Source organism: Schistocerca americana, chromosome 1 (assembly GCF_021461395.2).
Source record: "Schistocerca americana isolate TAMUIC-IGC-003095 chromosome 1, iqSchAmer2.1, whole genome shotgun sequence".
NCBI classification, from domain to species: domain Eukaryota; kingdom Metazoa; phylum Arthropoda; class Insecta; order Orthoptera; family Acrididae; genus Schistocerca; species Schistocerca americana.
The window spans coordinates 1,047,418,765-1,047,446,698 of NC_060119.1; the positions used below are offsets into that span (position 1 = coordinate 1,047,418,765).

The 27,934-nt window shown below is 39.9% G+C and overlaps 1 protein-coding gene across 2 annotated transcripts in view; it reads left to right on the forward strand.

Annotated features, from left to right (window-relative positions):
* The window catches only part of LOC124617051 (mitogen-activated protein kinase kinase kinase 4), a 217,227-nt gene that overhangs the window by 22,604 nt on the left and 166,689 nt on the right, over positions 1-27,934 (forward strand). For both annotated transcript variants that reach the window (XM_047145235.1, XM_047145236.1), the window contains exons 4-7: positions 7,341-7,522; positions 7,626-7,811; positions 14,544-14,704; positions 18,913-19,207. In XM_047145235.1, the coding sequence (XP_047001191.1) occupies positions 7,341-7,522; positions 7,626-7,811; positions 14,544-14,704; positions 18,913-19,207 (824 nt within the window). The remainder of the gene's footprint in view (positions 1-7,340; positions 7,523-7,625; positions 7,812-14,543; positions 14,705-18,912; positions 19,208-27,934) is intronic.

The following is a 27,934-nucleotide window of genomic DNA, read 5'->3' on the forward strand; positions in this document are numbered from 1 at the left end:
ACAAAGGAAATACCAGTAGTTGGCTTTTATACATGCGTATAGTAAACAAACATGCGGAATACATAGATTTAGAAATTAACTGGTTTTGTGACTCCTTCTGCACAACATGCCGAAGATGAACATTGTAGCATCATAATACCTTACTAAAACAATGTAAATTGTGGAGCGCAAGGGAACATGTCTTCTAAGTGTGATGGCTAACAGTGCCACATTGTGACATTTGGGAGGCATTAATTTATTTGTGAGTTTGAATTTGGCTTGAAGAACGTAGCACTGAATTATGTGATTTATTTTTGTGATGATACCAGAATTATTGTCAAGATAATCATCATCATTTATGACTGTAAAAGTAATGCTTGCAAACGAAGTAAGTGTGCCAAGCAAGATTATTACAGAGTACCATGAAGATAAGCAGTTCATTGTTAAATATTTTCATTATGAACTCACTGACTGATTAAAATCTTCACTTTTGGATGCAGCTTAGTGGTATTTAAATACTGAAACTTCAATGAATTTTTGTGGATTATTTTACATCTATGGCTTGAAAATAATTTCAGCAGCATGTAGTTTGCATTCTTATTTCAGTGTCTTATGTTCACAAATGTTAACAACAGTGAAGTAGAATAGATTGCTACTAACCACATGGAGGTGGTGCAGAGTGGCAGTGGCAGAAGGGCACATTTCAGGTAGACTAGTAGACTAAGTTTATTGGACAAAGTACTTCCTCACACACACACACACACACACTCTCTCTCTCTCTCTCTCTCTCTCTCTCTCTCTCTCTCTCTCTCTCTCTTCCCCCTGTCCCCCCTCCCCCCCTCTCTCCCACCCTACCCCCCCCCCTCTCTCTCTCTCTCTGCCCACCCCCGCTCCCCCTCTTCCTTTGTGTGTGTGTGTGTGTGTGTGTGTGTGTGTGTGTGTGTGTGTGTGTCCCTTTTATTTATCTGTTTGATTGCTGTTATTCCATCCTGTATTTTCCATTGTTTGAAAAACTGCTGATTAAGCGGACATTGCATGTCCTACGCTGCCAGTGTTAAATTATCAAATTTTGTGACCCATTATCTCGGAAACTTTTATTTAAGACACCAACTTACAATTTTCCATAATTATTGAATGCACCTTCCTAGATACACTGGACTAGAATTATTACTAAATTGTATTATGGGGCATGTTATCTTTCTTTTTCAAACAACCAATTTTTTGACAAAATTTTGTAAATAAATGAACATAAAAACAAAACAACTCGGGGTATTTTAATTATTCTAGTTCCATATGTGTTGAATCTCACACTTGGCTTGCTGTGAAAATTTCGTCTCTACCATTAATACTTTTATAGAAAACGGGTCATATATTGCAAAAAATGTAGTTAAGAGATATTGAGGTTTAAAACTTTATTACAAATTCATATAAAAACTTACATTTCTGCATCTTTTATGCACTACAATTGCCCTGGCCCATCGTCTGTGTCTTCGTCAGTGTCACAACAGTCCAGTGCTTGCCTCCTCCTTTTCTTTCTTGCGTCTTTTGTCATTTGCTGAGCAGATAACTCTGCTTCAAGTACACGAAGCTCATCCATTTCTGGCAGTCCTTTAGCTGTGTTCTGTCCAAATCTTACCCCTAACTTCTCCAGAACCTTAAGTCTTTCATAGTTCCCACCATTAAAAGCTATTACAGCATCAGACATTGCTAACTTTGGAGTCATAAGGCCAACAAATACATTTTTAGGCACATGGCACCACACAACATTATTGAAGGACTCATTCATATTCTGGGTCGTCCCATGTAAACACTTCTATTAGTAGCTCAGGATGTGCCAAATCTCTGTAAATAGGTTTAATTGCCTCCATTACTACCAAAAGAAGAGAATGTTTATGTGTAAATTCATGCAGGTGCCAGAAAATTCAGCTTACCTACATTTACACCAAGTGTTTGGGGGAGGTGGACAGAAAGCATGACACGGCTTTTCATTGGTTGATATTCGATGAGAGAAAGTGCTCCACCCAGCTCTTTTCATCTTCTTTAAATTGTCACAGATATCTCGAATGGCCTTCCCATAATATTCCTGTAATTTATCAATTACTTTGTCTGTTATTCTTCCAGCACATTTTATTGTCTTGCCATCAGACAGTTTTGTGTTACCCAGCTTGGTTTTTAGGTTTATTCGTAATGCCAACATCTGAGATGTAGCAGTAGGCAAAAAACGAAGCAATTCACAGTCTTTTAGACTGTGTAGTTCCCAAGATATGACTGCTCAGCTGTGGCAGTATATGCTTAGGCGCAAAATTTGACAGTGACACATCAACATTCAAAATATTATTTTAAGGTCTCACAATTGTCTGATTTTAATGTATTAATATTAAAATGCGCAGGAAAGTCCAAAGTACATTATGGAGTAGAAAACAGAAAATGTCAAATTTCAACAAATTTTACATACAATGTCCCCTTAAGTGTTTTCTTGTAACTCTTTTTGTAAATGTGCTCAGTTTAGGATATACTGTTGATTAAGATATTTAGTTTTTGGCTCTTGCTGCTTCATGAGAGGCCGTGTGTGTTATGGATGTGTTTGGAGATATGCCTTGTCAGTGGATATGTAGGCGGAGCAGATATTACCAGGACACGCTCAAGAAGAAATGATTTTTACATACACCAAGTGGGGTCATGTGCATTCTCTCTGGTGTCTTGGTGTATATTAGCAGTTTCATTTTTGTAATGTACAGATGAGATTCTGTTTTCATGCAATGACCAATTTTCACAGAAAATAGCTGTTTACTTTTTTTATTACAAACAAAGTCCGATTTAAAGTGGAATTTTATGTTTACATTCTGTACAAAAGTCATATTTGTATTCTGTGGTACTTGGTTTAATTGCCGGTATTAATAGAATTAAAGAACTATAAAGAATAACTAGTAATCGAGCTGTGACTTACTTGCACAGCTGCATGGTTGTAGCAGACAGGGAACCTGCTGCAGGCTCACACCCAAAGTAGAGTGATTTGTGCAAAGATGATGAGGATAACAAATGTATCCAGCTTTAATAAGTGTTTGAGGATACAATGTTAAATCTAATATCGCATTAGACCAATGTGGGAGCACTGTATCTGATTAACACATAAGATTCCACTTTAATTACACTTAGTTTGTAATTTTTCATTTTAATATTTTGTTTGTTTGTGTTTGTGTGTGTGTGTGTGTGTGTGTGTGTGTGTGTGTGTAAAGGCATGATTAGCTAAGGGAATTAAAACCTCATGTAAAAGAAAGAGAGAAATTATGTAATGTCCTGCAGAAATAAATAATGCAGGAAATATGATGAAAACTATATGGAACATTGTCAAGTGGGAGATAGGACATCCAGTCCATCTGCAAGATTTTTTACAATTAAACTAAATGACCAGTTGTGACTGATAATTCACAAGCTGCAATACCTTTAACAATCACTTTCTAAACATAGCAGCAAGTGTAGAATTAAATGGTTAACTTGAAGAAGCAGGAGAACATATTAAAAAGGTCATTCCACAAACATTTAAGCAACTAGCAATAGCACCAGCAGCCCTCACTAAAATTGATACAGTTATAAAAATTCTAAAAAATGAAAGCTCATGCGGGCTTGATAATGGAATTTCAAACAGAATTCTGAAGAGTTTTTCCATCTTAATAAATAATGTGCTTAGTGATATGTGCAATGCATCACAGGTACAGGCGATTTTTGTAGACAGGTTAAAATGTGCAATTATTAAACCATTTCATAAGAAAGGTGACTAGACAGATGTAAACAATTGTCACTTTCCTTACTGACATGTTTTTCCAAAATATTCGATAAAGTAATTTTCTTGAGAGTAGTCGCATACTTAAGTGGAAACAATTTACTTAGCATATCACACTTTGGATGCCAGAAGTGTTGCTTGACTGAGAATTTTACTTATACATTCACTCATTAAATGGAACAAGCCTTAAATAATAATATATTGCTGGCTGGTATTATTTGTGATCTTTCCAAGGTGTTTGATTGTGTAGATCTTGTCACTTTCTTCAGAAAAACTCAAGTTTTATGGAATTGATGGCTTTTCACACAGCTGGTGTGAATCATACTGAACAAACAGAATGCAAAAGATTGTGCTGATTCAGACAATGTTAGAAAGGTAGAAAATTTTTGTGATCGGGGGAAAAAATATCAGTAAGGGAGTCCCATGGGATTCAATTCTGGCTCCATTTGTATTGCTTAAATATGTGAATGACCTTCCGCTCAGCAGTCAACAAACAGAATTGCTACTTTCTGCAGACAGTACTAGTGTTATAGTAAATCCCATTGGAGTGAAAGTAGCAGAAGAGTCAGTAAATGATATTTTCTGAATAATTATTAAGTGGTTCTCAGAAAATGTACACTTCCTAAATTTTGAAAAAAGGGAAATAAACTGCATCAGTTCTGTACAAGAAATAGTTGACCTAACAATTGATGTAGCACATGAGCAAGAGTCTGTAAATAGGGTGGAATGCTCCCAATATTTGGGAGTATGAGGTCGAATCCAAAATTTTTGGGACTGGTGCTGCCATCTGGAAAGTAGGAGTAGTAGAGCTTTGCACTGCTAGGTGGTGAGAGCTGCATATCTGATGAGTCAGTGTGCAGAGTGGCATTCAGCTGGGAGGACATGTTGCGTGTCCACAGTGATTTCCGTAATACTCTGTGTTTAGTGTGTGGTGATTTTATGATGGGTCCACGAATAGAACAGTGCGTGCGTATCAAATTCTGTGCTAATCTTGTGAAAGTGCTACGGAGACCCTTGCAGTGATTCAACTGGATTTACGGTTATGACCCAGAGACAAAGCAACAATCATCCCAGTGGAAGAGCCTGGGCTTTCCAAGACCCAAAAAAGCGAGACAGGTGAAGAGCATGATCATCGTTTTCTTTGATACCAAGGGAATTGTGCACAAAAAATTCATCCCACCCAACCAAACAGTGAACTCCGAGTACTACTGTGACGTTTTGCGATGGCTCCATGAAAACGTGTGGCAACGAAGGCCTGAACTTTGGCGTCAAGGGAACTGGCTGCTGCATCACAACAACACACCCTGTCACATGTCCTTGCTCACCAGGACCTTTTTGGCAAAAAACAACATGGTGGTTGTACCCCACCCACCGTACTTGCCAGATTTGGCACCTTGCGACTTTGCCCTATTCCCAAAACTGGAACTGAAGTTGAAAGGCTGTCGGTTTGAAATTCTAGAGAGGATTCCTTAAGCATCGCTGGCAGTGATAAACACCCTCAAAGAACAGGACTTCCAGAAAACGTTTCACCAGTGGCAGAAGCGCTGGGACTGGTGTGTACATGCGGATGGGAACTACTTCGAGGGTGATAGCGACCATTAGTCCAAAGGTAAGGTTTTCAACAGGTGGCAGCACCAGTCCCGAAAATTTTGAATAGCACCTCGTATATATTGGTGAAAATTTGAACTGGAAGATGCATATTAGTGAACTTATCAAATAATTAAGTTCAGGTACTTTCACTCTACATGTAATTTCTAATTTTGGGAACAAATGTATCAACCTCCTGACATATTTTGCATATTTCCCATCAATAATGTTCCACGGAGTAATTTTCTGGGGTAAATCGTCGCGTAAAAAGAAATTGTTCCTTCTTTACAGTCACTGTGCCGAGAATCTTCACCTTGTGTTATAGCACTGCAGGTAATCAGCTCACTTATAGTTGATTTAATGTAATTTGTGGTGTTCACCCATGGATGTCACATAAGTACCTCTTCAATGGCCTAGGCATTTTAACCGCCATCACAATAAATAGGTTTGCTAATGAAATTCGTCATGAGTAATCCATCACAAGCTGAGAACAACAATGATATCCATATCTACAACACTAGAGGGAAAAGTGACCTTTATTACCCATTGTTAAAGCTGTTAGTGGTTCAGAATGGAGATTAATATGCATTAACAAAAAATTTTTATCAATTGTCCAAAAAAATAAAATGTCTGACCGGTTGCAAAGCAAATTTTAAATCTAATTTAAAATTGTGTCTCCTGGACAATGCCTACTAGTCTGTTGATGAATTTCTACTTAAAAACTGGTAGCTAGTAAAAAAAAATTGAATGTAGTTGCATGAGTAGGACTAAAAATAACAATGTGTTCATTAACGTTAACGCTAATCTTGTGTATACATATCCTGTAAACTGACTTTCTCCACGTCATTTCAATAAAAGAATTGTTCAAATGATCTCTGTAGTGTGTAACTAACTTTTATCAAACAAAGTTACATGCAATTAACCCTGTTTTATAGGCTTTGTTTGGCAATCCGTTTTTTGGTTCCTCTAAATCAGTAATGACAAATGGCAGTAGGGCTCTGTTCAAAAGCACATGGTCAGTTTCATTCCTTGCCCTTGTCCCATCTGTGTACTCCGTCTATGATGGCCAAGTCAGCAGTGACCTGTTAATCCTAATCTTTCTTCTGTCACTTTTTCATATTAAGCTAGGTCTGTTATTCTATGTAACTTCGCCAAACAGGTTCCCAATGAGCCTTGCCATTGTCCCTTATTTACAGTCACTGTGCAGAGAATCTTCACCTTGTGTTATAGCACTTCAGGTAATCAGCTCACCTATACTTGATTTAGTTTAATTTGTGATGCAGTTGTGGTATAGCATCTCTTATTGTTGCATGTAAACTAAAGGCTATGTAAAAGCAAAATGAAAACATTTTTAACAGTTGTGCTGTTGTATGCCTAACTTCCTAGTTCTTGCTTAAGATAAAGATGAGTATGGTAGAATTGAAGTTTAGGATTTTGGCAGCCGTGAGAAATGTTGAGCTTGTTAGACATGAAGGGCAAACTTGACTTGGACAAGGATGGACCTTAGTCTTTCCAAAAAAGCAGTTGTTGACTGATTTAGGAAAACCACAGAGAACTTAAATTTAGAGTTATCCTTAATGTGAATCCAGTGCTTTAACCATTGTACTACATTAACTGGGTCTACTGTGGACTGGGAGATGAACATGTTATGTTTTCATTCTCAGCCCGCTCTTCAGTCTTGCTGCAGCTGTTGAACAGCTTGTTTCAGCAAGGGATTGCAGTGGAAGAAGAATAACACTGAGCAATTTTATGGTACTCTTTTTTTTTTCAAAAGTGCAATTTGAACTGAGCTTTGAGGATATGTCTCCTAAGCTTCAAGATGACTTACCACATACCAGACTCTCTATGGACATTTACATTCATTTGAGTCAATAGCAGAACTCTTAATTAGAAGAGTTCCCTTTAGTGTATTGGAAATGGGTTATAGTCACAGCTTCATTAACGAGATTTTTTCAGTTATACATTCTCTTCAGTTAATGACTTCCTTTTCTAGATGTGTCTCAGAAGTATGAAGGAGGCAAACGGAGTAAACGTTCTATGAAATTGCTGAGAGGTTCTGAGAGAGATATGAAGCTTGATCACACTGAAATTGGTCTTGCTGCAGCACCTGCAGGAGAAATGTCTGAAGACAGAGCAGAGAGTATGCCTGTTGCACTACCACAGCCTGCTATAAAAGTAAGTTTAAGATAATTTTATTCATCGTTTGGAATGTGTCACCACACTGATACATTTATGCATTACTGCTTTTTACTGAATTTTTGTTGTCTTTGTATTACAGGTTGAATCATGCAACCGTTTCCTCAGCTTGACTTCAAAGTTGGTTGCATGTTCGAAGTTCATGCAAAAAGATGACAAACCAAGGGCAGATTATCCTCAGAATAGAGTTGAATTCTATAATACATTCTCTCTTCTTATTCGAATGGGAAACTCTGAAAAACAGACGGATAAAAATCCACGAAGACAGGTTAGTTATTTCACTAAAATAATGTACTGTTGGAAGACAGGATACATCCAGGCAGCATTAGAAGAGACTGTTGAAAACTTGGTTTGTGGCAAATGAAAAGTTTTGCAGCTGGATATCCAAGATTTACAGTGGAGTTGGTTTTGGAATGAAATCGGCTAGCTGAGATGTTATCTGTCTGTACCCACTGCAAAGGTAAACTCTCATCACTTGTCTAGAGTCATAACATGGTCCACTAAATCCATTTTGCATGAGTCTCTCATTTAAAGCCAGTTAACTTGATATAAGCCTTTGTCCATCTGAGTATTCATAAGAAAATTTGCCCACTGTCAGTCAGTAACATTGTATCTTAGACAGGTGCCACACATTCCACAGCAAAAAGTCCTTCCTGTACTATTTTTTTTACCTATGAATGCTAGACACTCTGTGATATTTGATTCATATGTAAGTAGGCTGAAGTAATAGCAAAGTGCCTCCCAGGTAAGAAATATTCTTCAACTTGGTCATTAATGAGGTGTGTTGGATAACATCCCATACACTTGTGGAATAACCCCCATGCCCCATTATCTCCTATCCCTCAGGAAAAAAGCTACCTCCACTGAACTGTCAAGAGGGCACTGTTCCTCAAGTACAGTCTAAAATTTGAACTTAAGGTAGTTCCTCTACACTGCTTCTCATCAATCCGTCTCGTACTATCTTGTTCTTATACCATTCCTTGATTTGTTGACTTCACATTTTTGTATGCTTTCATAAAATTTGTAATTTATTTACCCTTGATTATTATTTTATCTTCCTAATTCCTGTTTGTCATATCTTTGAAGCATGTTGCCCAGTTTTATGAAGTTTTTCCCTATCTGTAGTGGAAACTAGCTCAGGCATTTGCTCTTTCTTCTTAGCTTCCTGCTCCACTTCTCTTCCTTTTCCTTGTGTTGTATAATACTTTCTCATCACTTAGCTATTTACTGGCAAGCCTTTTTTGCACAATCGTTTGTCATGATGCTAGATGTTTCAATGCATTCATGGTTATCAGAAGCTATGGCACACTGCAATTACAAAAATTCAGCACAAAATGTCTGCTTTTGTAACTGAGTAGTCAAATGATCTGACTGCCGTATGGAAGATTTAGGTTTTACTCTTTGTAGTGCGAAGGATTTTTACTTGGTAAGAGGACTGGAGCATGATGTTTGCACCCTCATGAGGCCAGCTAAGGAGCTACTTGAACGGGAAGTAGTTGTTCCAAGGTTTGGAAAGCTGAGGACAGCTGGGAGAGCAGTGTCCTGACCCCATACCCCTCCTTATCATGACTAGATGATGCTGTTGGCAGAGGATGACTGGACAGCTGATGCAGTCTTCAGTCCTTGATTACAGATTTTTTCATGTGTTATATTTTTGGCACAAATTGTAAAATGTATGTAGATCAGAGCAATCACAAAACAACTTTGTACCCTGTGATATATGCTATATTCATAATGTCATGTTACTGTCATCTTGTGGCTTTCCTTCTGATTCTCACACCTCACTAATCCCTTATAGCACTTCTCCATTCCATGCAGGCTGGAATATCAAATTATTTATTGTACTCTTTGTGGAATGACCATGAAAGCTGGAATTTTTGATGTTTTAATTTCTTCAAGTTGATGTGAGTTTCTGCGGTCATATACAAGGGCATTTTGAAAAGTAAAGATACAATGGCTTGCAGTCCTTAAATAGAACATTTATTTAGAAAACGTCAGTTACATCTTATTAACTGGATTATTTGTTATTTTTTGACATAACCACCCCTGTAATCCAAACATTTGTTAAGTTGGTGCACAAGCATTTGTATCCCACAGTCATAGAAGGTTGCCGCCTGTTGTCGGAACCACATTTCAACTTCATTTTTGATCTCTTCATCGTCGTGGAATGATTTTCCACCAAGATGTGACTTCACGTAACGGAAGTCATGGAAGTCGGTGGGCGCAAGGTCCGCGCTGTATTGCGGATGTGCTGTTCAGTCCTGAGACTGGTTTGATGTAGCTCTCCATGCTACTCTATCCTGTGCAAGCTTCTTCATCTCCCAGTATCTACTGCAGCCTACAACCTTCTGAATCTGCTTAGTATATTCATCTCTTGGTCTCCCTCTACGATTTTTACCCTCCACACTGACCTCCTATACTAAAGTGGTGATCCCTTGATGCCTCAGAACATGTCCTACCAACCGGTCCCTTCTTCTTGTCAAATTGTGCAACAAACTCCTCTTCTCCCCAATCCTATATAGTACCTCCTCATTAGTTACGTGATCTATCCATCTAATCTTCAGCATTCTTCTGTAGCACCACATTTTGAAAGCTTCTATTCTCTTCTTGTCTAAACTATTTATCGTCGACGTTTCACTTCAATACAAATACTTTGAGAAACAACTTCGTGACATTTAAATCTATACTCGATGTTAACAAATTTCTCTTCTTCAGAAACGCTTTCCTTGCCATTGCCATTTTACATTTTATATCCTCTCTACTTCGACCTTCATCAGTTATTTTGCTCCCCAAATAGCAAAACTCCTTTACTACTTTAAGTGTCTCATTTCCTAATCTAATTCCCTCAACATCACCCGATTTAATTTGACTACATTCCATTATCCTCGTTTTGCTTTTGTTGATGTTCATCTTATATCCTCCTTTCAAGACACTGTCCATTCCGTTCAACTGCTCTTCCAAGTTCTTTGCTGTCTCTGACAGAATTACAATGTCATTGGTGAACCTTAAAGTTTTTATTTCTTCTCCATGGATTTTAATACCTACTCCAAATTTTTCTTTTGTTTCCTTTACTGCTTGCTCAATATACAGATTAAACAACATCAGGGAGAGGCTACAACCATGTCTCACTCCCTTCCCAACTACTGCTTCCCTTTCATGTCCCTCGACTCTTATAACTGCCATCTGGTTTCTGTACAAATTGTAAATAGCCTTTCGCTTCCTGTATTTTACGCTTGCCACTTTCAGAATTTGAAAGAGAGTATTCCAGTCAACATTGTCAAAAGCTTTCTCTAAGTCTACAAATGCTAGAAACATAGTTTTGCCTTTTCTTAATCTAGCTTCTAAAATAAGTTGTAGGGTCGGTATTGCCTCACATGTTCCCTTTTTTCTACGGAATCCAAACTGATCTTCCCTGAGGTCGGCTTCTACCAGTTTTCCCATTTGTCTGAAAAGAATTTGCGTTAGTATTTTGCAGCCATGGCTTATTAAACTGATAGTTTGGTAATTTTCACATCTGTCAACGCCTGCTTTCTTTGGGATTGGAGTTATTATATTCTTCTTGAAGTCTGAGGGTGTTTCACCTGCCTCATACATTTTGCTCACCAGATGGTAGAGTTTTGTCAGGACTGGCATGGCATGGACTGGCATGGAATGTTGTCTACTCCCGGGGCCTTGTTTCGACTCAGGTCTTTCAGTGCTCTGTCAAACTCTTCACGCAGTATCATATCTCCCATTTCATCTTCATCTACATCCTCTTCCATTTCCATAATATTGTCCTCAAGTACATCGCCCTTGTGTAGACCCTCTATATACTCCTTCCACCTTTCTGCTTTCCCTTCTTTGCTTAGAACTGGGTTTCCATCTGAGCTCTTGATATTCATACAAGTGGTTCTCTTTTCTCCAAAGGTCTCTTTAATTTTCCTGTAGGCAGTATCTATCTTACCCCTAGTGAGATAAACCTCTACATCCTTACATTTGTCCTCTAGACATGCCTGCTTAGCCATTTTGCACTTCCTGTCGATCTCATTTTTGAGACGTTTGTATCCCTTTTTGCCTGCTTCATTTACTGCATTTTTATGTTTTCTCCTTTCATCAATTAAATTCAGTATTTCTTCTGTCACCCAAGGATTTCTTCTAGCCCTCGTCTTTTTACCTACTTGATCCTCTGCTGCCTTCTCTACTTCATCCCTCAAAGCTACCCATTCTTCTTCTACTGTATTTCTTTCCCCCATTCTTGTCAATTGCTCCCTTATGCTCTCCCTGAAACTCCGTACAACCTCTGGTTTAGTCAGTTTATCCAGGTCCCATCTCCTTAAATTCCAACCTTTTTGCAGTTTCTTCAGTTTTAATCTGCAATTCATAACCAGTAGATTGTGGCCACAGTCCACATCTGCCCCTGGAAATGTCTTACAATTTAAAACCTGGTTCCTTAATCTCTGTCTTACCATTATATAGTTTATCTGAAACCTTCGAGTATCTCCAGGCCTCTTCCATGTATACAACCTTCTTTTATGATTCTTGAAACAAGTGTTAGCTATGATTAAGTTACGCTCTGTGCAAAAATTCTACCAGGCGGCTTCCTCTTTCATTTCTTACCCCCATTCTGTATTCACCTACTACGTTTCCTTCTCTTCCTCTTCCTACTACCGAATTCCAGTCACCCATGACTATTAATTTTTTGTCTCCCTTCACTATCTGAATAATTTCTTTTATCTCATCATACATTTCATCAATCCCTTCATCATCTGCAGATCTAGTTGGAATATAAACTTGTACTATGGTGGTAGGCTTGGCCACAATAATGCGTTCATTATGCTGTTTGTAGTAGCTTATCCGCATCCCTATTTTTTTTATTCATTACTGCATTACCCCTATTTGATTTTGTATTTATAACCCTGTATTCACCTGACCAGAAGTCTTATTCCTCTTGCCACCGAACTTCACTAATTCCCACTGTATCTAACTTTAATCTATCCATTTCCCTTTTAAAATTTTCTAACCTACCAGCCGAATTTAGGGATCTGACATTCCATGCTCCGATCCGTAGAACGCCAGTTTTCTTTCTCCTGATAGCGATATCCTCCTGATTAGTCCCCACCCGGAGATCCGAATGGGGGACTATTTTACCTCCGGAATATTTTACCCAAGAGGACACCATCATCATTTAACCATACAGTAAAGCTGCATGCCCTCGGGAAAAATTATGGCTGTAGTTTCCCCCTTGCAACTACTGAAAAGGCTGCTGCCCCTCTTCAGGAACCATACGTTTGTCTGGCCTCTCAACAGATACCCCTCCGTTGTGGTTGCACTTATGGTACTGCTATCTGTATCGCTGAGGCACACAAGCCTCCCTGCCAGTGGCAAGGTCCATGGTACATTCTGAGTATTTTGCCTTAATGACCCAGTGGCTCATCACAGAATTATGCATTTCGTTTGGTTTCTTGTTCCAGTTAGATTTGTATCTGTATTGTACTGGAAATAGTGCACTACAGTGCAAATGTCAACAATATGCACTGTGTGTCTTATTTCCATTCGTTCGCAGTTTGTTCAACAATGGATTGGTCATGATGGTCCTGTTCCACGGCCAAGTTCAGTCACCAAACCAGACACTATAGATCTCCTCCTCCTGCGGCATGTGGAGAGCCTAGTTTACTAGGCCCTGATCAGTACTTGCTCAGACATAGTTGCTAGGAGTATCGCAGCTGTACACCAAATCCCTGCAGTTGTTGAGTGTGTAATATCACTGTACACTGTCACGATCATGATGGTCGAAATTTTCAACAATATCTGTAAGGGAACAGGTCTGTGTTTGTTATGTGCTGTATAGTACATTGATATAACTGTTTCATCACACTGTGATAAAAGTGTGTGTGTTTCGTCTGCTGGTTCTTGATTACCCTGTGTTGTGTGTTATACATTTTGGTGATTGCGTAACACAGGTCTTCACTGTTGTGAAGGTATTTTTACAGAAGCAAGGGTGATTGTGTTAACAAACTGAATAAATCGTAATGACATTATTCCTCTGTAATGAACTTCAAGAAACTGTGGGTTTCTTATACAAAAATATTGAGAAGGTATCTGTGAACAACCTCTGAAGGGTTTTGTTGATTGTGTTCTGGTTCACTTTGTATGTCAACAACATTGCATATATTTTGAACAGCACATACAAGTTTTTCCTGAAAGTGCAATTGTGTATGGGATAGTTCAACTGTTGAATAACTTAAGGAAATGTGGAATAGCTCAGATGGAAAATCCACTTGGAGTATTGTTTTAAAAGGGAATTAACTGAGGTTAATGTGCGTGAGCAGGGAAGAACGTATCCAATAGGATTTAATTAGAACAGTGATGGTGCAGCTCACACCAGAGTCACATTAATTTAAAAAATCTAAGGCAACATTACAAAGCAGTTGTATATTGGTGGAAAAGCCAAGTGGAACATAAATACTAGTATCAGGAAGGGCTAGTACTCTCAAAATAGAAGAGGCATTGAGTAGCAAACAATCATGTACAAAGGGACAATTACCAGCTGTCACTCACTCTGGTTTTTCCTTAATGCCCTGTCATGCTGCAGGGGTGCGAGTCTCTCTCTCTCTCTCTCTCTCTCCCTCCCTCCCTCTCTGGAGAGGGACATGTTTCTTGGTTCACTTGTCCTTTTTTTTACATTCCAGACTTGCTCATTGCCACTTCGTATTTAGTGGGTAGTGATCTAGCCTGGAATAGGTACGTAAAATCAATCATGAGAGGGAAATGAATGACTTAGCTTTGTTAGAAAAATCCATAAAAGTGAGCATGGCAGCTGCTCAAGTAGATTCTAAACAAGGAACAACTTCATGTGCCTGCTTGCCATTGTTTTAGCTAAAACCTTTTAATCTTGGATTACCAATATTAAGTTGTTACGGAACTTTGAACTAGCCCTTATGCTACACAACTTACATAATTATTCTGATTTATTTGTGATCTAATTCATTTAAAGTGTACATTTTAATAATCTCTTTTTCAGCTCAGCAAGGAAGAACATTTATGGCAGAATGAGTTGAAAGATCTTATATGGCTTGAACTGCAGGCCTGGCATGCAGACAGGACACCCACAGAGCAAGATAAATATCTTTGTCATGCAAGAGAAGGTGTTCAGCAGTTGCTAGATGATATTATGAATTATCGGTAATTTTGTTTATTTTTATGTAACAAATGTTATTCTGTGAAATCATAAAATATTTAAATATAAGTACAGTACATTTTTCAGTGTGAAAAGTAGAAACTGTGCACATTTTGGTAAAGTATAAAAATGCTCAACAAATTATTTAGTACATTCCATCATTTGCTGAATTGAGAAATGTCCTTCCCCAAACTGCTTCCTACCATAATGGTATTTGACTGACTAAATGTAGGAAGAGCCACTATTGAAAACATCCATAGCATATTTCAACTTTGTTGTACGCCTCACACAGCAGTCTAGACAGTCATGACCTGCAACTAACTGTCCAACCAGATAAATGACAGTCATCATACCATGAAAATTTGTGAACTTGTCAATTCAGTTGTGGAACAACTGCTGTCAAACTCAGTAGTTATTGCACAATGCTTACAATTTGGCTTTTACTATGTCCCACCTCCCCCTTCCTGTAGGCTTTTTTGAACTGAGCAAATACACTCGCGCGTGTGTGTGTGTGTGTGTATATATATATATATATATATATATATATATATATATATATATATATATAATTTTTTTTTTTTTTTGGGGGGGGGGGGGAAAGAAGAAAATGCTGAGCAAATACACTCGCGTGTATATATATATATATATATATATATATATATATATATATATATTTTTTTTTTTTTTTTTTTTTGGGGGGGGGGGGGTGCGAAGAAAATGCGATGCCAAGAAGAGTTGTGCAATACAAACAAAAGTAGGTAGGCTTGTTTCTATGACTGAAAGATGGTGTCTATACAGATAAGAGTGGTGCTAGTAACACCACTGTGATGATGCAAATTAGGTTTGCTTTAAATACTCTCTGTAATGCTCATAGGCATTAGTTACCTTTGGGGTTGCATGTGGTGAGTACATGTTAGTCAAGAATTCTTTAAGCAACAAAGTCATCTTTATCAGCACCTCGTAGAGTTTGAATTAGGTCACATACTAAGGCTACAAGAAGCTGGATGTTCCTTCTGCAATTATACAGAAAGACTTTGCAGGAATGTAGCCACTGTATGTGATTTCTGGCTGCAGTGGTCATGTGAATGTATGGTTGCGAGACGACCAGGCTCCGGATGACAATACGGAAAGGAAAGATCATCGTGTTGGACATAGAGCTCTGGTGCATTTTACTGTATCTGTGGCAGCAGTTTGAGCTACAGTTTACTCCACAGTAACTCAATGAAATGTTATAAACCAGTTGACCCAAACCATAGCCATTTGTGACTTCAATGCTGTCAAGTGAGAGTGGATGTCTGTTGCATTTTCTGATGAAAGTTGATTCTGCCTCAGTGCCAGTGATGGTCGTGTGTTGATTAGGAAGAGGCCTTTAGGTCCTGCAGTCAACCTGTCTGCATGATCGACACACTGGACCTACACTTGGAGTTATGGTCTGGGGTATAATTTCATATGACAACGGGAGCACTCTTGTGTTCATCCCACGCACCCTGACTGCAAATTTGTACATCATTCTGAGTGATTCCACCTGTTGTGCTGCCATACATGAACAGCATTCCCGGGAGTGTTTTTCATCAGGATAATGCTTTCCCACATACTGCTGTCATAAGACAATGTTCTCTGCAGAGTGTCAAATATTGCCTTGGCCTGCTCGATCACCAGATCCGTCTCCAGTCGAGCACATATGAGACTTCATTGGAAGGCAACTCTAGCACCTTCCACAACCAGCATTAACCATCTCTGTATTGACTGACCATTGTAATAGCCATGGAACTCTGTCCCATAATACAACATCAGGCACATGTACAACAGAATGCATACACATTTGCATGCTTGCATTCGACATTCTGGAAGTTACGCTGGTTATTAATGTACCAGCATTTCGCATTTTCAATGACTTATCTCGCACTCACATTAACCTGTGATCTTACAATGTTAATCACTTAAATTTTTTACCTATACAAATGTATTCCCAAAATTTCATTACTATAGTGCGGAGGGTAAAAATTGTAGAGGGAGACCAAGAGATGAATACACTAAACAGATTCGGAAGGATGAAGGTTGCAGTAGGTACTGGGAGATGAAGAAGCTTTCACAGGATAGAGTAGCATGGAGAGCTACATCAAACAAGTCTCTGGACTGAAGACCTCAACAACAACATGGAATAGTTTTTGTTGAATGTTACCATTTTTCTCCATCAGTGTATGAACAGGTCCCGAATATTATTTGCTCCCACAAAGTCTCGTGTGATTTCTGTGGTTGAGTTTTAAAGGCAGACGTGAATATTAGAAAGTGAATTTTAATTACTTAATGTCAAATAAAGATACCTGAAAGAACTGTGTACCAACTTGAAATTCAACAGTAATTCTGAGAAGAGATTACAGAACGGAAAATATGAGATGATATCTGTTGCACTCTGTTACCAGTTTTTGTCTATTATGTGTTTTCATTACATCCTACTGTGCTGCCCTGCTTCCCCCTGGAGTTCGCTTTCGTCGCCTCCTTCAACACCTTGATTTTTCACTCCCTGCAACCTTTAGAGTTGGCGAGAGCCACACGCCACCTTGGCTCCAGGCTCAGGTTCGCGTTCACCTTGACCTCAGCTCGCTCCCAAAGGAGGTTACCCCTGGTTCGGTATACCGCTCCCGTTTTGTCGAACTTCGTTCGAAGTTCATTAATATGACCTTCATTTATACAGATGGCTCTGAGACCAATGACGGGGTCGGTTGTTCTTTTATTGTCGGGGCACAAAGTTTCAAATACTGGCTCCATGGCCATTGTTCGGTCTTCACAGCTGAGCTCTTTGCCCTCTATCAGGCTGTTCTTTACATCTGCCGCCACCGACAGTCTGCTTATGTCATCTGCTCTGATTCCCTGAGCGCCATCCAGAGCCTCAGTGATCCGTATCCGGTTCACCCTTTCGTGCACCGGATCCAACGCTCTCTTCAGCAGCTGGTGGACGACGGTTCTCCAGTTAGCTTTATGTAGGTTCCTGGCCATGTCGGTATCCCTGGGAACGAAGCTGCAGATGCCGCGGCCAAGGCTGCGGTCCTCCAGCCTCGGACAGCTTCTTGTTGTGTCCCTTCATCAGATTGTAGCAGGGTCATTTGTCGGCGCATTTTATCGCTGTGGCATGCCGATTGGGCTGCACTTACGGACAACAAGCTTCGGGACTTGAAACCTCTTCCCGCGGCTTGGACGTCCTCCTCACGCCCCTCTCGGCGGGAGGAGGTAGTTTTGGCCCGGTTACGAATTTGACACTGCCATTTCAGCCATCGCCATGTGCTGATGGCTGCGCCGGCGCCGTTCTGCCCATGTGGGCACTTGATGACGGTCCGCCACATTCTAACGTCCTTTCCGGATTTTACTCCACTGCGTCTTGATCTTGGCCTGCCATGTACTCTCGATGCCATTTTAGCGGATGACCCAGGAGCAGCTGCTCGCGTTCTTCATTTTATCAAATTGACCAACTGTCTTAAGGACATTTAATTATGCTGTTTTTTTTAAATCCTATGCCTGTCGATCTTTTATCGTGTTTTCCCTTTTAGTTGCTGTTTTAAACTTGTGCCTCACGGTGCATTCCTAATGTAGTCTGGGCGCTAATGACCGTTGAAGTTGTGCGCCCTAAAACCACAAAAAAAAAAAAAAAGAGAAAATCCTACTGTGAGGGGTTCTTCATAAACTCTTCTCACTTTTCTTTCCTCTGTATTAAAGAACGCCAGATTCATAAAACGTTATCCACTTTTTTATGTAGTTAGGAAAATACTTTTATTTTAAAATCAGATAATAAGTCTTTCTCATTATTCAGTCAAAACATCATTTCTAGTTTCTGTTGTAAATGAAGGAACAAGTTGAGTGGCTGATAGGGACATAAACGAGACTGGAAACATTGCTGAGCTTTACACACACACACACACACACACACACACACTCTCTCTCTCTCTCTCTCTCTCTCTCTCTCTCTCTCTCTCTCTCTCTCTCTCCCCCCCTCTCTCCCTCCCTCCCTCCTCCCCCCCTCCCTCCTCCCCCCCCCCCTCCCTCCTATTCTCACTCATATGTGTCCTTCAACTTCATTTCCACAACCATAAGTTTAGTGGTGACTTTTATTCCTTCCATAATTTGTGTCTATTTCCAGGATCCCCCATTAATAATTTTTCTCCCATTAATAGATGTAGATATAGTAGTAGTAACAAAATATTATTTTCTAATTTTACAGGTTTCAAAAAAAAGCTTCTAAGCTACTCAATAAAATGTCAACACAAGCTAGTGACAGTGGTGTCAGCTCAGATGGGACAGATAACACATCACAACCCAAATCAGATGTACAAGTCTGCACTGGATGTTTGTCAGTATTTTGTAAAGTCTGCACAGAGAACCAAAATGCAGCTCTGAAGGAAGTCGAAGAACTTCTGAATAGGTTAGAAGTTGCTGAGTCACTGTACCCATCCTGCAAGGCTGTAGGAGCGCAGTACCCACTGTACAAGAGCTCAGAATTTGTAGGAAGAGTCAAGGTATTGTTTTTCTTTCCTTGATTTTTTTAGTCACTATAACGATATCCCGAAGAGAGGGGATGGTTTTTGTTTGTTTCTTATTCTATAATCTCTCTGCCACTCATTTACATTATGAAGCTGAATCATGTAAGTGCAGTAATATTAAAGTATATGGATATATTTGAACTGCCATTATAAATTATAAGTGAGGTGTACTGTAATTTGTGATGTTACTGTTCAGTTTACACAACATAACTGAAGTTAAATTTCTGAAGCCTTTTGAAAACATAAGTGTAAAAGAAATGGTGGCGTGTAATATACAAAATTCCTATACTCATACTCTGTTCTGGATATCAGTGATGAAACCCATCGACTGAATCCAATATATATAAAGATGCTGTGACTTACCAAATGGGAAAGCGCTGGTAGATGGACACAATAAAAAACACACAAACACATACACAAATTTCAAGCTTTCGCAACCCAAGGTTGCTTCATCAGGAAAGAGGGAAGGAGAGGGAAAGATGAAAGGATGTGGGTTTTAAGGGAGAGGGTAAGGAGTCATTCCAATCCCGGGAGCGGAAAGACTTACTTAGGGAGAGAAAACGACAGGTATACAGTCGCGCACACACACACATATCCATCTGCACATATACAGACGCAGGCAGATATATGTAAATGATCTCAGCTTCATTAGTTGTAATATGACATGTTGCCCCACAGGGTACGGACACCTGCAAGTGCCCTCAGCTCACCTGCAGGCAGTCACAGGCGGTATAGGGTACCCACCAAGTTCTGCTACTGCAGGTGTTATGTATGTGCATGAGCCACTTGGCCATCTCTGCATGTGGACATTTGACCATGGTAGTACTATAACGTAGACTATGACCCGGCTGTGTGTTTGCCAGCATTTGCTCAGCTGCGCTCCAGTGACTAATTGTCTTGGAGTGGGCTCTTGATCTACAACTGCCTGATTTAAACTGGTGTACTAACTCTCAGGGATGTAGCTTGATTATTCAGTAAAAGCCATCACCTCAAAAATGATGAAAACCTTTGCATTTTTGTCATAAAATTTCTGTGGCCTTGACTTACTGGGCTCATAAAGGTAGAGTTTCAATACTGAGAGGTAAGAATTTTTGGAATTACTTGTAACATGTATAGGAAGCTACACATCAAATATGAGTGATCTGAGAATGACTTCACATAGAAAAACTAATTGAAATGATGTCGGATAGTGTTTGAGTGTAAATATACAAGACAAGCTTTGTAGCAGTGGCTATATGCTGCTCTTACAGCAAACTTTCCTTGCATTACAATCTTTCAGTTATTGAGTTGGGAAAATATCTCACATTTATTTAAGATACGATGGTGTGCTAAGCATCATTCTATTTGCCGTTATTATAAATAGAGTAGCCACCACAACAAAGAACTCGATGATTTGCCATTATTCCTTTAGCCTTGTAATGATGACACACCAATCGGAATTGTGACCTCTGAGCTTGGGAGATAAAGGTGCTATAATATTTCCATGTATAAATTTCACCATCTATTATGACATCAATGTCAACAGGACAATAAACCCTAATTTTCAACAATTTCTTATTTTCATTTAGTTTTAAGGATGTAAGGCTCTACTGGCTACTGCAGCCAAGGATCATTAAAGTAAGTGCATTAAATGTAATGAATGATTTGATGTGCAACGCTGGAAGGGTCTATGGACTGAACTGGTCATTCTTGAAAATACCAACAACAGTTGTATGATCCTTTAATAATACTACCAGTTTCACAAAGTTAGAATAGCATTATCAGCTACATCTAAATAAAGAGGAATAGCACATGAGGCAACCAATGGCAGGAAGCTAGAGAGAAGATAGTATGATGTGATGACATACAAAATACCTAAGTGACAAAAGCAAATTTAAACACAGTCAACTTCCATATTTTTAGATCATATTATTCTTCTTTCAAGACTGGCCTTCTTTTATGATCGTCGTCTTCATTCCACCTCTTTTTAAAATTTGATTTCAGACACTATTTCAGAAAATCTATTATAACGTAACTGGGAATGATGGGATGTCCAATACATAAAAAAAAAAAAAAAAAAAAAAAAAAAAAAAAAAAAAAAAAAAAAAAAAGACTTTCACAGAATAAGGCTTTGGCCAACAAAACCTTTGTCAAAAATAGACCCCCCCCCTCCTCACACACACACACACACACACACACACACACACACACACACACACACATGACCACAGTCTCTGGCAGCTGAAACCAGACTACAAGCAGCAGCAGCAGTGCATGATGGAGAGTGTAACGTGTCCTCTTATATTATTATGTTTTGCTATTGTTGTTGTTAGAAAAATCTTTATTCAGTCGGTCGCCGAAATTTTGAAATAAAAGTTATTGTGGATGTCACGTAAAAATATTTCCCATGAAGGGCTGTTGCGACACAGGCAAAGATCAATTGTGGAAACTAAGCCTCTGAATAGTACAAATAATGCTATTAAAGAATACAGCTGACTGACTACATCAAATAAGAGGGCACGTACATTCGCGAATGAGTGGTGAAAAAATAAAAAATAAATAAATAAATAAAAAGCGTATACTGTGTAGGAAATATAGTTACGCTTGTACACACTCAAATGTATGCAAACATAACGAACGGGATAGAAGCAGGTACAGTTTGAGTGTAATCATCCCCCATGGCCTGGATAAAAAGAATTACAGTTAAATGCATTTGTTCATCTTAGAACGTAAATGTGTGGACTTCGAAATTAAATGAAAAGAAAGACTGCAGGTTCTGAATGTTGTGGCAAATATATTGAAATTGACGGTAGCGGCCATGAAAGGAAAAAGATGAACACATTCACCTACCTCTATTGTTGAGCAGTGTCGCCGTGAAGATCGTCGCCTCCATCTAAATTCTCTGCATAAAATTAAAATAACGGTAATAATTTTCCAGAATTTCAGGAGCTGGGGCTCATGGTATCACAAAATACGAAATCAGTCTGCTTCAGAATCACTTTCATTATTTAACCCAATGTTATCAGTAAGAAATGGCACAACACTTCTTAACATTAGGACAGGATAACAGCGAAACGTAACTTATTCTAAAACTAATAAACGAAGAGCGTAAAGCTTCTCTTGTTCAGCAAATGCTTTACGCATTAAACTCTGGTAGTTGAACTAGTGTTTATATATTCATAAATTTTTTTTTATATAATTCTTTTACAAGAGGCAACATGGTGGGGGTAATGTGGAGGCTGGGGCAGGGAGACGGAGGAATAGCAGGGTAGGGGTGGTGGACAGTGAAGTGCTGCTGGGTATTTTGCAGGGATGAGGTGGAGATGGAGGGGGAGAGGAGAAGTAGTGGAAAAAGGAGAGAAGTAAAAGGACTGGGTGTGTTGGTGGAATAGGATGGAATGCAATATATTGAATACAGGAGCACCCGTGCAACACTAAAAAAAAAGCAATCGTCCAGGTTGTTTGTGGGACTGTAGATAGTTGTGTTCATCAGGGCGAGTAGTAAAATTTTTGTCTTTCACGAAATATTCCATTAAACATAATACTTTAATAAACATGAAAAAACAAAATTTCTTATTAAGAGTCACAAAGCTGATTTTGATACTATTCTTTAGCAAATTTCATCAAGTTCTTATCTTACATGTGTTAAAATTTTCTTTGACTTCCATTCATATCTGCATATAGTCCATCTAAAAGACTGGGTGTGGCGGCAAAATGATGGCTGTGTAGTGCTGGAATGGAAACAGGGAGGGGGCTGGATGGGTGAGGACAGTGGCTAACGAAGTAAGTATATTACTGCTACCCACAGTAATATACTTATATTTATTAATGATTAGTTATTCTCTACTTTGACCTTTGTGACTTCTCGCCAATTTTAGTGTGTTTTCGCCTTCCACTATCGTCGTCTTCCTCAGATTTCATCTCTTTTTTCCCCCTTGTGCATCTATTTCGTATTTTTCGCATGTATTTGGGTGTATTTTTGCGTAATTTTTTGGACGTAATTCTACTTTCTTACGTATTTTTTCGCATTTTTGCGCCACCGTGGGTCCTTGCTCCTTCCATCTGTGTCAATACAGAAAAGTTTCCTTATCTCTAGCCAGATCCCAGTCCCACATACTGTTCCTGCATTGTTGCTGTCCCGCAGGAACTTGAGCAACATGCACAACACCACCTCGAAAAGCTCTCCATCCTGCTCACGTCCTACTCCCGCCTCGGAGTACCACTGTCCACCACTTCTACAACAACCTCTAAACCTCCCCCACACCCCCTCATAGCTGACAAACCTTGTCTCGCAGACCTACTACACTTACCCCACCCTCCGAAACTCACTCCCACCACTACACAGAACTCAAATCCTAAACGGACCCACAACACAGTCGTGAACCTTTCCTCCAGAAGCCTTAGTCCCACAGAAATATCAGTCCTTTCCAAAGACCTCACCTTTTGCCCCACTCTAAAATTCAGCCATGCAGGACTAGTTAAAGACCTTCTCTCCTTCTCCCGGTCCCTACAGTGGAAACACTTTTTCGCCACCAACCCATTCAATCAGACTCTACCAAAGGCCAACATTGAACCTTGCCTAACTCAGTTCACTCCTCCATGCAACTGTGATCCACCCCCACTGCCTCCAAACCACCCCCTGTTAACTTTCCAGAATTTCTTATCCTCGAACCTTGCCTCACCATCATTCCCCAAATCCCTCAACATGCATACTAACCTTACATCCGCAAAAAGAACCGCAGTCCACCATCAAAAAACTGATCCCGATCTTGTAACCTTACCTGCAGACAAAGGCTCCACCACAGTAGTTTTGAACCGCAAGGATTACGTGGCAGAAGAACTCCATCAGCTGTCAGATACTTCCACCTACAAAGCATGCCACAGTGATCCCATTTCGGCAATCTAGCAGGATCTCCAGTTACTACTCAAATCCTCAGGCCTGTCCCAGAACCTCTCCCCAGAGTCAATCTCTCTACTTACCCCTACCACTCCCCGCACTCGCACCTTCTACATGCTTCCTAAAGTCCATAAACCCAACCACCCAGGACGCCCCATTGTGGCCGGTTACTGTGCCCTGACTGAGAGAATGTCTGCTCTCATAGACCAACACCTTCAACCTATTATCCGGAAACTATCCTCCTATATAAAAGATACCAACGATTTCCTCAACCGACTCTCCACAGTTCCTCTCCCTTTACCACACAGTGCCCTGCTCATCACTATTGATGCCACCTCCCTGTACACTAACATTCGTAATGCCCATGGCCTTGCTGCTATCGAACACTACCTTTCTAGATGCCCTATGGATTCCAAACCAACAACCTCCTTCCTAGTCTCCATAAGCAACTATATCCTCACCCACAATTACTTCTCCTTTGAAGGCATTACCTACAAACAAATCTGCAGTACTGCTATGGGCACCTGCATGGCACCATCCTGTGCTAACCTATTCATGGGCCATCTAGAGGAATCCTTCCTAAAAACCCAGAATCATAAACCCCTCACCTGGTTCAGATTCATTGATGTCATCTTTGCTTTCTGGATTGGAGGTGAGGACACCTTATTCACATTCCTCCAGAACCTCAACAACTTCTCCCCCATTTGCTTCTCCTGGTCCTACTCAACCCAACAAGCCACCTTCCTAGATGTTGACCTCCGCCTCAGAAATGGCTACATTAGTTCCTCCGTCCATATCAAACCTACTAACCACTAGCAATACCTCCACTTCGACAGCTGCCATCCGTTTCATACCAAGAAATTCCTTCCGTACAGCCTAGCCACCCATGGTCGTCACAACTGCAGTGACGAGCAGTCCCTCTCTAAATATACCGAGGGTCTCACTGAAGCCTTCACTGACCGTAATTATCATCCCATTCTTGTACAAAAACAAATCTCCCATGCCTTATCTTCCCAGTCTCCCACCACCTCCTTAAGTCCCACAGTTCGGCCACAGAGGAGCATTCCCCTCGTAACTCAGTACCACATGGGACTGGAGCAACTGAATTACATTCTCCGCCAGGGTTTCAATTACCTCTCATCGTGCCCTGAAATGAGAAATGTCCTACCCACTATCCTTCACGCCCCTCCTACTGTGGTATTCCACCGTCCACCGAACCTACACAATATACTCGTCCATCCTTACACAACCCTTGCTCCCAATCCCATACCTCATGGCTCATACCCCTGTAATAGACCTAGATGCGAGACCTGTCCCATACATCCTCCTACCACCACCTACTCCAATCCGGTCACTAACATTACCTATCACATCAAAGGCAGTGCTACCTGTGAAACCAGTCATATGATCTACAAGCTAAGGTGCAACCACTGTGCTGCATTCTATGTAGGCATGACAACCAACAAGCTGTCTGTCCGCATGAACGGCCAGCGACAAACTGTGGCCAAAAAACAAGGTGACCACCCTGTAGCTGAACATGCTGCCAAACATGATCCCCTCATCTGAGTGACTGCTTCACAGCCTGTGCCATATGGATCCTTCCCACCAACACCAGCTTTTCTGAATTGCGCAGGTGGGAACTTTCCCTGCAATACATCCTATGGTCCTGTAACCCTCCTGGCCTCAACCTTTGTTAGACACTGTCCTCACCCATCCAGCCCCCTCCCTGTTCCCATTCCAGTACTGCACAGCCTTCATTTCACTGCCACACACAGTCTTTTAATTTCTTGTATTTTTTATTTTTATTTCTCTCCTTTCCACTACTTACCCCCTCCCCCCTCCACATGTTCTCTCCTACCCTCTGTCTAAACAGCAACACTTCACTGTCCGCCACTCCCACCATACTATCCCACCCCTCCCCGCCCCAGCCTCCTCCTTACCCCCACCCAGTCGCCACTCCCATCATGCGCTGGTGCTGCTGCTCGCAGTGCAGTTTCAGTTCTCTGAGACTGCAGATGTGTGTGCAAATTGCACTTGTGTGTGTTTGTGTGTGCGTGTGTGTATGTGTGTCTACTGCTGACAAAAGCCTTAATGGCCGAAAGCCTTGATTGTGTGAATTTTTTTATTGTGCCTATCGCGGCTCAGCATCTCCCATATCTTTCCTCCTCTCGTATTGTTACATTCCATCCTGGATTTTCCATTGTTTGATATAGTCCATCTAAATTTGATTTCTTATTAAACTGGTTGTTGGACATTGGGCTTAATGGCCTGAACTGTAATTCTTGTTCTTGTTTTGGATACAGTGATTCTAGGCAGTAAGGGAGGTGTGAAATCTTTTTATTTAATGAATTTCTTGAAGTAAAATAAAAAGGTGTCAGCTGGTGAATGAGATAACCATTCAGAGGGCTCAGTGTGACATTTCCACTGACTGGGGAATTGCTCAGAAAGGAAATACCAGACCTTTTAAGGGTACTGCTGCAGTATGCTGTCTTGTTGGACGTGTGTGTATATAGCATTCTTGATCATTCCCATCAGTCTGTGAATTAAAATGTTTTCCAGCTTATCAAGATAAACTAAATTGTTGACTTACCTTGAGGAAAGAAGTGAACATTAACTTAACTACTGATTGAGGCACAAACTAACTGAACAGCTGCTGTTGACGAAACATTTACACCATTCATAAACGGAGTTCCCATTGGGAGGATCAGTACCATGTGAGGTATAAGATTTCTGTTTGTTTTATGACTTGGAGAAAGCGTATAACACTCGATGGAAATACAACATACTTCATCTATTTCATGAAAGGGGTGTATGGGGATGTCTGCCTATTCGTACTCTGGAATTGGTACTTCTGCTATGATATTGGCGATGGTTTGTCAAACCACTTTTTTGAGGAGAATGAAGTTTTGTAAGGTAGTGGACAAACAAGGAAACTTCAGCAACTTGACCTCATATTTTAAGGACAAGATATCAGCACCAGCCCTCAATTCCTCTTGAAAAATAATGAGAACAATCTTTGCTTTATTTGAACTGACAACCAACCACTGTATACACATTTTAAGCTAATTAGTCAAAATAATACAGTATTAACATGCTTGTACATAGGGTACTGCTTTTACAGCTAGTGCTTCACTCTTTATCAGAAAGAATCATCAGAGTGTGATGAAGGTTTGTCAACTGTAACAGTGCATCACATTTTAATAAGTGTGGTCTGTATGCTGATCAGAAGCCATTAAATGGTTTGACTGGAAATTTGATCACTTTATTAAAGAAAGAATTACTAATTATGCTGTTGACAACAAATGCATTGCATCATAACCATCTGATCAGTAGGACTTTGACATATATGTAACTTTTACTTTTTATCTATCAGTTTCATGTTTCATCAGTCTTCCACTTCATCATTTTTACTTTTCTAATTATTATTATTATTATTATTATTATTATTTCTCTTTCCTGTCTCAGACGTTATGTCTGGTCAAAAATGGAAAGTGACGCGGACCTTGATCAAGTGTGACTTCCTTTTAACTGTACAGTATATGTTACATTGCATTTAGGAACTTTCGGGTAATTGAACATGTATCAATAATTACAGATTTCTGTAGTTGTATATATAAGTTTGGATGTAGCTGTATTGTGTTGATGTACTGGTGGATATTGTGTGGTATGACTCCTGTAGTTGATAGTATAATTGGTATAATGTTAACTTTATCCTGATGCCACATGTCCTTGACTTCCGCAGCCAGTTGGATGTATTTTTCAATTTTTTTTCTCCTGTTTTGTATATTTGTTGTATAGGGTATGGATATTTCGATTAGTTGTGTTAA